General features: G+C 52.3%; 3 protein-coding genes across 3 annotated transcripts; all 3 read left to right on the top strand.

Annotated features, from left to right (window-relative positions):
- Nucleotides 1-876: 876 nt before the first annotated feature.
- Nucleotides 877-6454, top strand: PG994_003853 (Eukaryotic translation initiation factor 3 subunit CLU1/TIF31; the record flags this gene model as incomplete). Its single annotated transcript, XM_066855262.1, has 8 exons — nucleotides 877-913; nucleotides 981-1085; nucleotides 1145-1203; nucleotides 1268-2093; nucleotides 2151-4949; nucleotides 5874-6050; nucleotides 6134-6288; nucleotides 6419-6454. The coding sequence occupies 8 exons, from the start codon at nucleotides 877-879 to the stop codon at nucleotides 6452-6454; spliced, it is 4194 nt and encodes a 1397-aa protein (XP_066719540.1).
- Nucleotides 6455-9678: 3224 nt separating this feature from the next.
- Nucleotides 9679-10744, top strand: PG994_003854 (uncharacterized protein; the record flags this gene model as incomplete). The annotated part of the gene is made up of 2 exons (XM_066855263.1): nucleotides 9679-10165; nucleotides 10245-10744. The coding sequence occupies 2 exons, from the start codon at nucleotides 9679-9681 to the stop codon at nucleotides 10742-10744; spliced, it is 987 nt and encodes a 328-aa protein (XP_066719541.1).
- A 10-nt stretch (nucleotides 10745-10754) lies between these two features.
- PG994_003855 (uncharacterized protein) lies at nucleotides 10755-11604 on the top strand (the record flags this gene model as incomplete). Its single annotated transcript, XM_066855264.1, has 2 exons — nucleotides 10755-11508; nucleotides 11576-11604. The coding sequence occupies 2 exons, from the start codon at nucleotides 10755-10757 to the stop codon at nucleotides 11602-11604; spliced, it is 783 nt and encodes a 260-aa protein (XP_066719542.1).
- Nucleotides 11605-12144: the final 540 nt, after the last annotated feature.

Genomic DNA, 12144 nt, shown 5'->3' on the forward strand with positions numbered 1-12144 from the left:
ATGGCGGGTTTTTCTCGTGGAGGGGCTGAGGGGTTAAGGGCCTGAAAGCCAGGGTGCCAAGTGGCTTGTGTGGGCACGCATTGATAGCTTTGCTTTTCCTTCCCATAGGTCTTTTCGGCATTCGCAATGTGGGCTTGGCAGCCTTGGCTGTACATTACATCAACAGCAAAAGAATTGTCACTGTAGCCAATGAGCAGCCCGAATCAGACCGCTCAATGCAAATCATTGCAAATGTGCGGTGCATGTGGGAAAATGCATCACCAGATCGAGGTCCAGAGCCATAGCCGTAGCACACACCAGAAAATGGTCAATGGCCAATGACGAGTTACATGCTGCGAGTTCGCTATTCCTACAGTATGTGCTGTGCGTGCTATGCTACTACTCTGTGGCGTCTTAGTATCCGTTAGCTTGGGACCCGATGCTCGCTCTGGGGAGAACCGGGGACAGCCGGAGGGAGGGATTCCCCAATTTGATTTTTTTTTTACTCTGCCTGGGTATCCGACACAAGACATCTTTCTGTAGTAAAGCGAATTGGGATAGGAAAAAAAAAGTTATGGGAGCCACTCACTTCCTCACCTCAACCTCGAACAATAACTAATCCCACGCCTTTTCTCTCCCATTATACGACCTCAATCGAGACGACCATTCATTTTATTGACCTGTACAATATTTTCTTGGTCTGTCTGTACATCTGTTTTTAGACCTGTTCTTGCATTTCGCCGGCCGTTTTCCGAGCTTCTAACAACATACCTGGTGGTCGTTGCCCTCGTGCTTGTAAAATTGCACCTTCCGACCCGAATTGAACATACCAATCCCACCTCGACTACCATAAACACCCATCCTTCTTAAAGGCTTTTCTTTTCGTCCTGCTTCACCATGGCTACGCAAAAAGAGACCCCCGCTTCGAATGCCCGTACGTGAACCCCGCCTGCTATGTCTAGAAAAGCTTCTGTGCTCCTCGACTAACACATCGATTACAGCGGAGGCAAAACCCGAAACTACCACCAATGGTCAGGCCACAGACTCTACCGAGGTAGCGAAGGAGCAGTCGGCTGAGGAGGAGGACGGCGAGCAAGCGGGAGAAGGTGAGCTAACCTCAAGCCTGGGCAATGAAGCAATAAGTGGTCGGTGCTAACCTATTCAGATGCTCTGTTCCCTCTGACTATCATCCTGCCCCACGAGCCACACAAGATCCACGTGGTTGTAAGTTTCCGACTTCATACATGAGCCATTGTGTCTGGATGGTACTAATACGCAAATTTTGTAGGCTTCCCTGCAGGAGCAAGTACATGAACTGCGCCAGTCCATTATCGAGCTTCCAGCAGCATTCCAATACTCATGTTTCCACCTCGAGCACGACGGAGAGCGCATCAACGACTTTGTCCAGATCTCCGACGTCAAGGGTTTGGGTGCTGAGTCCGAGATCAAGCTGGTGGAGGACCCCTACACAGAAAAGGAGGCCAGGATACATGTCATCCGAATCCGTGACCTGATTGGTGCCGCCGGAGACCGAACAGATACTCTCCATGGCATCATTCCCGGCACTTGCTTGTTCGACGCTGTCACGGAATCCGGAAAGGACAACGACAACGCCAAAGCAAGCGAATACAGCTTCGAGGCCCAGGCGGATGTGCCTGCCACCATTCTCCCCAAGGAGGAAGAGCCGGCACCCAAGACAGTAAAGTCGGTGGCGCTCTCATCATGGAACCCTCCTCCATACCACCTGCGTCAAAAGGGTCACTTGCTTTATCTGCTTATTACCACAAACGAAGGAGAGCAACACCAGATCACTTCGCATGTGGGCGGCTTCTACGTCAACAAATCCTCCAACAGCAAATTTGACCCTGCTCCTCGCGCTGCGCCAAAGGGCGCTTCGGCCCACTCGCTCTACACCCTGCTCCAGGAGATCTCGCCTTCGTTCAAGGAGAGCTTCAACGAGTTGCTGCAGTACAGCAGCAAAAAGGACCCCATGGCAACCTTCCAGATGACCAATGCGATCCCGGCTGCGCCGTGGGTTGTGCCTTCCGTAAACTCGTCCATCACGCAACACAGCTCAGATATCACACGCACGCAAGAGGGCTACCTGATTGCGGGTGTGGACAACACTGATACTCTGCGGGACTGGAACGAATAATTCCAATCTGCCCGAGAGCTGCCAAAGGAGACGGTGCAAGACCGTGTCTTCCGTGAGCGGTTCATGTCGAAACTCTTCGCCGACTATGCCGAAGCTGCAGCCAGGGGCGCTATCCTCGTCGCTCGCGGCGAGGTGACACCGCTCAACCCAACCGAGGGCCGCGATGCTCAGATCTTCGTATACAACAACGTCTTCTTTTCTTTTGGTGCTGACGGCGTCGGCACTTTCACATCGGAAGGAGGTGACGACGCGGCCCGTGTTGCTACTGGCAAGGACGTTAACGGTGTGCGAATTGTAAACCAACTGGACATTGACGGACTTTACAGCCCGGCTACCGTCGTGGTGGATTACCTTGGCAAGCGCATTGTTGGTCAGACTGTGGTTCCTGGTATCTTCAAGCAAAGGGAGCCTGGTGAGAACTCAATTGACTATGGTGCTGTGGAGGGCAAGGAAATCGTTGCGGCCGACGAGAGGTTTGCCGAAACGTTTGCTCAGCTGTCCAAAGCCCTTCGAGGCAAGAAGCATGCTGTCTGGGACAAGGATGGCAAGCGCTTCGACCTCGAAGCCAGTGTCGAGACCAAGGGCTTGATGGGTACCGACGGCCGCAAGTATGTTCTGGATCTGTACCGCATTACGCCTCTGGATATCTCCTGGATGGAAGAGGTTGGATCGACTGAGGGCAGCGAAGAGCCTTCCGATTACCCGCACCGCATGACAGTGCTGCGACCTGAGCTTGTAGAAGGCTTCCGAACACAAAAATGGTCTGAATGGGTTAACGCCGAATTGGCCAAGCGTCAAAAGCAATTGGCTGAGAAGAAGGCCAAGGAGATTGAAAACAAGGAGGAGTCCAAGGATGAGTCCAAGGATAAGGATGAAGCTGCCTCCGAGAAGCCTAAGGCTAAACCGGCCAAAGCAGCTGAAGCTAAGGCCGAGGCTGACTCCGAATCGGAGTCGGAGTCTGATGAAGACGACAAGAAGGCCGTCGAGAAGAAGGAGGGTGAGGCCGCAGACGAGGAGGAAGCTGAGGCTCGCCTTGACGCCTCTGCCTTTGAGTTCTCACTCAACCCCGATGCTTTCAGCGGTCAAGTCCCCCAGACCGATGAAGAGAAGGCAGAGATGGCCGCAGACGAGGAAGAAGTACGGAACGCCTGCAAGTATCTGCGTGAGAGTGCTATTCCTGAGTTCGTCAACGATGTCAAGAACTCGGAACTGCCTTTCCCTATGGATGGCCAATCTCTCACCCGCATGATGCACAAGCGAGGTATCAACATTCGATACCTCTCCAAGGTTATGGCGATCTGTGAGGGCCCAAGACTCAAGTGCCTTCGCGAGCTCTGCCTGCAGGAAATGATTGCCAGATCATTCAAGCACGTTTCCGGAAACTACTTGCGCTACTTGCCAATGCCCTTGACGTCGGCCTGCATTGCTCACCTCTTGAACTGCCTTGTTGGCTTTGGTCTCAACCCTAAGCCTACTGCTGACATCGACGAGACTCTCAAGGCTTTGTACCTGGAGGCTGACCTTTCGTTCGCGAATGTTACTCCTGAGAGCCTTCGCAAGGAAATGGAAGAGCAAATCGAGACCCGGTTCAGATTCTCACTCGAGTCTAACTGGTACACAGAGATCAAGCCTCTGCAGTTGCTGCGCGAGGTTTCTCTCAAGCTCGGTCTCCAATTGCAAAACAAGGATTTGCAGTTCGTCAAGGGCGAGCCTCAGAAGGCCGAAGCTGATAAGCCCGCCGCCAACGGCACAGCGCCCAATGGCGTCAATGGCCACTCTCAAGGAGAGAGCAAGAGCAAGAAGAAGAAGAATAAGAACAGAGAGGCCTCTCCTACTTCTGCTGCCACCACTCCTAAGGAGCCGGTGACATTCACTGCGGATGACATTGTGAACATCGTTCCGATAGTCAAGGACTCTGCCCCTAAGAGTGCTATTTCCGAGGAGGCTCTTGAAGGCGGTAAACACTCCATCATGCAAAACAACCGAAGGATCGGACAGGAGCTTCTGCTCGAGTCTCTCACTCTGCATGAGCAGATCTACGGCATTCTGCATCCGGAGGTTGCCCGCGCTTATTCCAGCCTGTCTCAAATCTACTACCAACTTGACGAGAAGGAGGCTGCGGTGGACTTGGCGCGCAAAGCCGTCATTGTGTCGGAGCGTACTATTGGTGTCGACTCTGCCGAGACGCTCTTGTACTACCTGAACCTGAGCTTGTTTGTCCACGGATCCGGCGACAGCAAGACAGCTCTCATCTACGTCAAGCATGCCCTCGACTTGTGGAAGATCATTTACGGCCCTGACCACCCCGACTCCATTACCACTCTCAACAACGCCGCCGTGATGCTGCAGCATATGCAGGCTTACCACGAGTCTCGTATCTGGTTCGAACAGGCCCTCGCTGTCTGTGAGCGCGTCATGGGCAAGAACAGCTTGAGTGCGGCCAGCCTGCTCTTCCAACTCGCGCAAGCCTTGGCTTTGGACAAGGAGTCCAAGTCTGCCCTGGTACGGATGAAGGAGTGCTACACCATCTTCAAGGAGACACTGGGTCCCGAGAACAACAACACCAAGGAGGCCGAATCATGGCTCGAGCAGCTTACTCAAAATGCCGTTGCCATTGCCAAGCGTGACAAGGATGTTCAGTCACGGCGACTCCGCGCCGGGATTAAGTTCCCGTCGCGTAACTCGGCCCTTACCGGAAATGTCGACCCCGTGTCGTCAATGCAATCTAGCGGACGACCCAAGGCACCTGGCACCGATGCTAGAAGCATTGATGACTTGATCAAGTTCATTGAGGGTAGCGACTCACAAAAGAAGAGTACGAACAAGAAGCAACCTAGCCGACGGGGTCCTCGTGTTGGCGGCGCCAGCAAATAAGTGACTGTTTCGCAAGAGTACATTGCCTTTGGGAGGAACCAAGTAACTGACTGGCTCGGAGGAAATGTCTATACAGAGAAAACAGAAACCTGCATATAGAGAAGGGAAGGGTGGGCGGAATAGTGATGAGGGATGATCTGTACCATACGGAGGATGGAGGGAAAAATACTTTTGCAGATATGGCTGGAGTATATTTGGGTGCTTTGGGGGGGATTATGTGCTGCTTTGTTGGGAGCAACTACTTGCTTGCTCATAGAGACGTGACCGGCTGATCACGATGGCTGCATGAAGGGGTACGACTGGGGAAACGAAAAAGCATTCGGGCATTTTCTTGTTACATAACATACATCTTCTGTGTGTATGTGTATGTGTACTTTCCTCTCTTGATGATGCCATCCATGTATACTTTTTGGCACAACAACAAACACCCTACTACGCTAAAGGCTGACGACGAGCAAAACCTCTGTAACGACATAGCGAGCTTGGGGTTGCTACTTGTCGGGCGGCCTCTTGTTAAATAGAAAGGCATCTTCACTCTACGGGTTGAGCAATGGATTTGTTGTAAATACTGGTACATGCTTACGAATGAATGAATGAATGAGTAACATCAACGTGCTATGAAAATTTCACCACATTACATAAATTACCAAAGTATGACTTCTTCCAGATTCCAGATCACATATCCCGCTGAGAGGAGTTGTTCTCCTTTGCCGATGAACGTATCGCGATACACATCTGCAGCTGTCAGCCCTGGCAGCCTGGAGGCTGTCGGGATAAAGATCCACTATTGGTTTGGCTGGGACTAGGAGCCAATCATAGCTGTCCTGACATAGAGTGGGACCACCACTGAAAAAAAGCGCACTAGGCCAGTCACAGCAGACGTCCAGCCCTAGTAGCGCCGCGCACATTTTCGAAGTGACCGACTTGCACTCAATCGATTTGCCTAGCGATCCGTTCTACTTTTCGTCACCAGTTCTTCAATTCCGCATCCCCATCACAAACCACCCCGTCTCTGTACAGGAACAGTCAGTCGAGATGGCCAGTATGTTACCACCCGTGCTCTGCCCTTCGCTCTAGCGATTTGCAAATGGGAATGCAGTTACTGACAAAATCTCCTGCGCGCAGAGTCAAAGAACTCGTCCCAGCACAACCAGAGCAAGAAGGCTCACCGCAATGGTATCAAGAAGCCTAAGACCATGCGTTACCCTTCGCTGAAGGGAACCGACCCCAAGTTCCGACGCAACCACAGACATGCTCTGCACGGCACCATGAAGGCTCTGGTACGCGATCCTTGACTCTCCCACCGATCACCCACCGCGATCACAATTTCGACAAAATACCCCTACATGATTCCCACTGATGGTGACGGGTCAACAATCATCCGGACCGCTGGCTAACAATTCCCAACAGAAGGAGAAGAAGGAGGGCAAGCGTGAGACCGCATAAGAAGTTCGCCCACAATTTTTATTCGAGTTTTCGGAGCCAGGGCTTTAGGGTAGGCAACACCTGCCACGGCGTGCATCGATGGCGAGTTCAGGAACTTTTCGGACCAACGACATTTCACGGGTCCCGGGGATATATGATCATGCATTTGGCTATCTTTTACGTCAGAGGACTGTCTTCAATGGAGAAGATTGAATCCAAACTGGGCTAATGAGCCACGATGAACAACAACCAAACCAGCCCGTCCGCTCGCCTGCGTCCGCCTGCTCGCGTGTCTCTCCGATGCCATTTCCGCCCCGAAGAAGTGATTTGGGCTGCCTCGTTTGTGTGAGATCCGAATACCCATTCCATCCCTATCTCCATCCCCCATATGAAGTGACTCGAACGGAGCGCAGCGCAAGTTGCTGCTCCGAACGAAAACCGGCATTAGTGTGTACAGCTGTGGAATCACTCCCTTGTCCAACTGCTGAAGGAATAATTCTTCGTGCCGAGAAGAACTCTTTGTCCGTCTATTACCAAACGCCTTTGCTCAAACGGTCCGATTGCAAAGGCGTATGAATGCTGGACTACATCCCCATCATGATCTCATTGATTATATGCACCCGTGCTATCAGCACAGAACCTCTGTATGCATCGTTGTGATGATGTGGCTGTGAGCGCATCTTATATAGAATTCTGTTCCTATAATAAATTTGAAATTGCGTTGCCAGCGAGGACTATGTGTTGACGACGATGATTGCACGTGATTCTTCCGTACACTGAATTTGATATGACGGACCAGTCGCAACTCCGGAGAGACCGTGGAATTTCTTCTGCGTAGGCTAAAACCATCATCAACTTCCTACGCTGTCATCGTCTCAACCCCCTTTCCGTGAACACTAGTAACTCCGTGTCCCGACTATTGGGCTGAGTTTTCCATCTGGCGCCGACTAGATAGGATTTAGCAGTCGGGAGCGTGCCGGTCTGATGCTGTTTCTTCTACCTGTCAAACGTGGTGTGTGGACTCCTGGCGCTGGGACACTCCGGGCACTGGTTCAAAAGCAGTAGAAAACTGTGGATCTATTGGAGCTGTGTCCTTTCAGGAGACACGGAGAGCGAGGAGGAAAATAGGAGTCCAGTTGCCTTGACCTTTTTGACATCAGTAGGACTGCCCGGTGGACTGCCCGCCTATGCAAGTGCTCCCTTCCTCCTGCGTATTCATGCACGCATAGGCTTACCTATCCCAATTCAGGTACATGACGTGATATAGGTGGAATTTCGACTTTACCTTCTTCTCTTTGCTTTTTAGAAGAAAGCCTTGTTGGAAATTGGGCCAGGAGCTTCAGGAGCCGTGGTGGGTTCGATTTATCGGCCAGCTGGCTCTGTAACTTTGGACGGTTTAGAGTTGATGACCACCTGGGGTGAATAAATACATAGTTGGAGGTGTTTGAGACCAAAGGTATAGTAGTGTGTATTATCTAAGCAACCCCCTGGAAACGAAGTCTAGACAACTGCAGTTGATTAGACGCAACAGACAGGTGACGTATTTCTACGCAGATGTGTAGGCGCTTTGGCTGCGGCTTTATAGTTGCGAACGCCCAACTTACTTGCCTAGGCTGAGTTGAGGATGTAAATTACCTTATTCCCTTGGAAGAGGCTCAGACTGCCTGCGGCAGAAGTGTTTGGGCATAGAGCTTATTGGACATTGGACCAAGTAGTGTGTGGCTGATGATACTCCCGAAAGCAGAGGCAATGGCCCCCGTATGGTGCAGTCCCATATGCCACCTTTTGCTGCCATATGGTGCTGGTGGAGGCAACACACCACTTTTGGTACGCTGTACAACCTTCTAGCCATTTACTGTACTGGGTGAACCGTGGATGGCCCCAGACGCACCCAAGCCCAAGACGTTGTAGGTGTGTCCCAGCCTGGTATCTAATACCGGGATCCCGCATGCCAAAGGCAGACAGCCATGACCCTACATGTATGTACTCGAGCTCTCCCAGCTGACAGGTGTCTACATTGCACAGTTTTTACCGACTTTGTACATAGCATAGGTGTTAAGGTTCACCGGTTATGATCCCTCCTTTCAATATGCATGGCATCTCCCGAAAATCGTCGTATTGATGTTCGTATTCATCTCATATGGGGTGGTAGAGTAACCGATCAAGTTGGTACATTGTAACGCTGGTGGTGAGGTCTGAAGGCCGCTCCGAGTCCCGACTGGTCGAAAAGTGGAAGCTAATGGAGCCCACAACGCCTACCGCCGCTCGCTACAGGCTTAACAGGCCTATGAGCGCCGCCCACAGAACGACCCTAAGGGCCCCTAACGACTGTCCCTAGAGTTCAGCCCCATCCAGTTCAGTAGCATGTCTTCCCAAGAAACATTTGGTCTGATCAAAAACAGGGACCTGCTGTTCCATTCAATGAATTTTCCCTTCTGCTGTCGGATTGAGAACTTGTCTGCTGCTTGCTCCATAAGTTTTCCTTGCAAAAGATCACGCCCAAATGCAGGCAGAATTACGGTGGTGTGCTGCACTCATTTTTGTTGTTTGCATTGAATTGTTCTTGTCCTTGACAATCAAAGCCATCATTTCACTAGACAGTATTTTCGTAAGCTATTCTGGCCAGTCTCCCAGGCTCAGGCAGCTCGAAGTGGATTCAATCGAGGCTTTGTTGTTGCATCGCCCTTGGAAGAAGCCATCCATCGAGAATCTCGAAACAGTGCATTACCTGACTCCCCCTTGTCCTCTCTTTCACACGGGCCATCGATCGCCCCCGTTCCGGACTGCAGGGGTCTTTCGTCGTTTCACATTGCCTGCCAGCCCTGTCCGTCTTTCCCTTTGGGGCTCTTCGACTCGACTGACAAGACTGACTGCCTGCCTTTCTGCTGTGTGTCGTCTGCTTCTGCTTCTGCGCCTCTGCTTCATGAAGGTGTGCTGGACAGTCTTCCCGTGCAGAGAACCACATTTCCCCATCTAGCCGACCCTGCCCGGGCGATTAGAAATAATCCCCTTTCCGACTTCTTGTCTCATCCCCTCCCTTCATTGTCTTGCTGCTGCAGCCTTTCAGCTAGCTAGCTCTCCTTTAGCATCATCTTCAAGAGCACATCCCATCACACACCAAAGCCGTGCTTCACAAGCAAAGGCCAAGCAGTCGATATTTCCTTCTTCGAAAAGAAAAAATCAACTATCGTTGCTTGAGCTAGTGTTGTCGTGTAAGGTGTCTCGCGAGGCAACCTCTGCTAAATATGAATCGGAACAGCACCCCGGAAGCCAACACGGCATCGTCGCTTCGCCCGCCGTCGGCAAGGACCTCCGCAGCCGCTCAGCATAACCTGCGAGCCTCCGCCGACATGGCTGCCATGGTCGGCAACTCGCCCTCGAGCCGAATCCGCCCGTCGTCTGACTTCTACGGCCAGTCTCAGGGCCAAGGCCAGGGCGGCGACGCCGACCCCCAGGACAAGATGACGCAGCAGTGGATAGCCGACATCGACCAGTACGAGACCACACTGGAAGAGATGGCCGCGGCTACGCTGGACCAGGACTTCAAGGACGAGCTGAGCGCCATTGAGCAGTGGTTCCGAGTCCTGTCCGAAGCCGAACGCACAGCTGCCTTGTATGCTTTGCTGCAGCAGACTACCCAAGTGCAAATTCGTTTCTTTATTCAGGTTCTTCAGCAGATGGGCAAGAGCCACCCGATGGCTGGCGTCTTGTCACCCGCCAACTTTGATAAGGGTAAGTCTTATACTCATTGTTCGATTTTTTCTCTTCGGTTTATTGATTCTCGATTCTAACTTTTTGGCTCGTACCACAGATCCCATGTCGAACCGCCTTAGCGATGCTATGGGAAAGTTGAACGTCAACTCGACCAGAAACTCGATGTCCCAGGCTCAGACTTCAGCTAAGAGACACTCTGGCCTCGACCCCTCGACCATCAATGCCATGTTCCCCGATGCCGCCGCTGCTATCGCAACCGAGAAGGCCAAGTTCACCCAGCAGACTGGAAACCAGCCTCCGTCGAACCGTAACAGCGCTGCCGTCGACGTCCGCAACTCTCTTGCCGCCCCTACAATTGCTGAAGAGTCCAACGGCCAGAACCCCTCTTCCCCTTGGGAAGGTGGCAGACCCAAGTCTTCTTCTGGGCAGGCCCCCATGGGCCAGTTCGCGCAGCCGCCGCCCTCTGCCGGCCTACGGTCACCCAGACCGCCCCAACTTGGTGGCGGTGGCAACAACATCCAGAGCACCACCCTTACGACCGGCGATAAGCAGGGCTCCGACCTTCCTCTTCTTTTCTCCCTACACCGCTGGTGGTAACTGGGCCTCTATGGTGAACACTCCTATGGTTCCCAACTTTCAACCAGGCGGCGGCCCTAATCAGGCTGACATGGTTGCCAATGCGACTGCCATGAAGCTTGCTGCTCTATCTACTGTAAATAACCGTTTTGCGCTGGACGACGTACGAAAATATCGCCGGGCGAGATCTAATGATGCTCCGGGAGCAAACCAGAACCCTCTTTCACCAGGCGTCCAGGCAGGTGGCATCCCTAATCATGTTGTTATGATCAACGAGCACGGACAGGTTATTAGCAGAGACCAGATGATTGCCCTGCAGAACCAGCAGATGGGCAGCTTCGGCGCTCGCTCGCGACCTAGCTCGCCGGGTATTGCCATGCAAGGTGGTTTCCCCGGCGGAGGAGCCATGCCCTTTGCTTCGCCCCAGAACAACGGCTTCCTAGGTGTCTACGATGGCAACCCCTTGTTAAGCGGTGGTCTTGGCATGGGTCAGATGGGTCTTTCGCCCGAGGGCTATCTGTCTGATCACTCCGACATGAACCGCGGCCGATCCCCGCGCGGTCGCCGTGGCACCTCGAAGCCTCCGGAGGACCCGACCGACCCTACTCTTCTGCAGGACATCCCCGCTTGGCTACGCAGTCTTCGCTTGCACAAGTACACGGATAATCTGAAGGATTTGAAGTGGACCGATCTGGTTGAGCTGGACGACGAGGCCCTGGAGAAGCGAGGCGTCAACGCGCTAGGCGCTAGACGTAAGATGCTTAAGGTTTTCGAGCAGGTCAAGGGTAAGTAAGAACATCATGGATCCTGCGTTTCGCCATCAGACATGATCGTATACTAAAAGACTCGCAGAAGCCAAGGCTGACGGCAAGCTGGCCTAGCCATTTTCTAATGAGCGAGGAGCAAACTTTGACAGTAGTTCTTAGCAGTTCAGACTTAACATCGGTAGATAATAACTAGTATCGAGAGGTCAGGCCACCCCTTTATCATCACTGGCAGGGAAAATTCAGGATACTCAGGGTGCATCTAGGGGGGTTTCGGAGCTAGGATATACATGGCAATGCTGTTCTTCCGTGGATTCTGGAAGGGAAGAGGGAAGGCATTTGTTGCTTGATTGTTTCTCGGAGTGAAACTTATGGCGTGTCAGGCGGTTTTTCTCAACCTATCCATGAGACAATCAAAGCATAGCGGATTTTGTTGTTGTTGACCTTTCTATGTATTGTTCTGAAATTGTGTACATAAAAAAACATCCATCGTTTTCATCATCATCGACAACAGCGGGGGTTAGGCGAAGAAGAGATGGGGACGGGTGGATGGATGGACTGGATAGTCGTCGGTCTGTCACCACAGTACCACTGCTTATTTATCTTTCCTTGCACTCGGAATACGAACTCGGGAAGAAGATTCACAAGCGCGAAACT

This window comes from Apiospora phragmitis (assembly GCF_038363925.1).
Source record: "Apiospora phragmitis strain CBS 135458 chromosome Unknown utg000004l:1.0-3135199.0:1.0-3139288.0, whole genome shotgun sequence".
In the NCBI taxonomy this organism is placed as follows: Eukaryota; Fungi; Ascomycota; class Sordariomycetes; order Amphisphaeriales; family Apiosporaceae; genus Apiospora; species Apiospora phragmitis.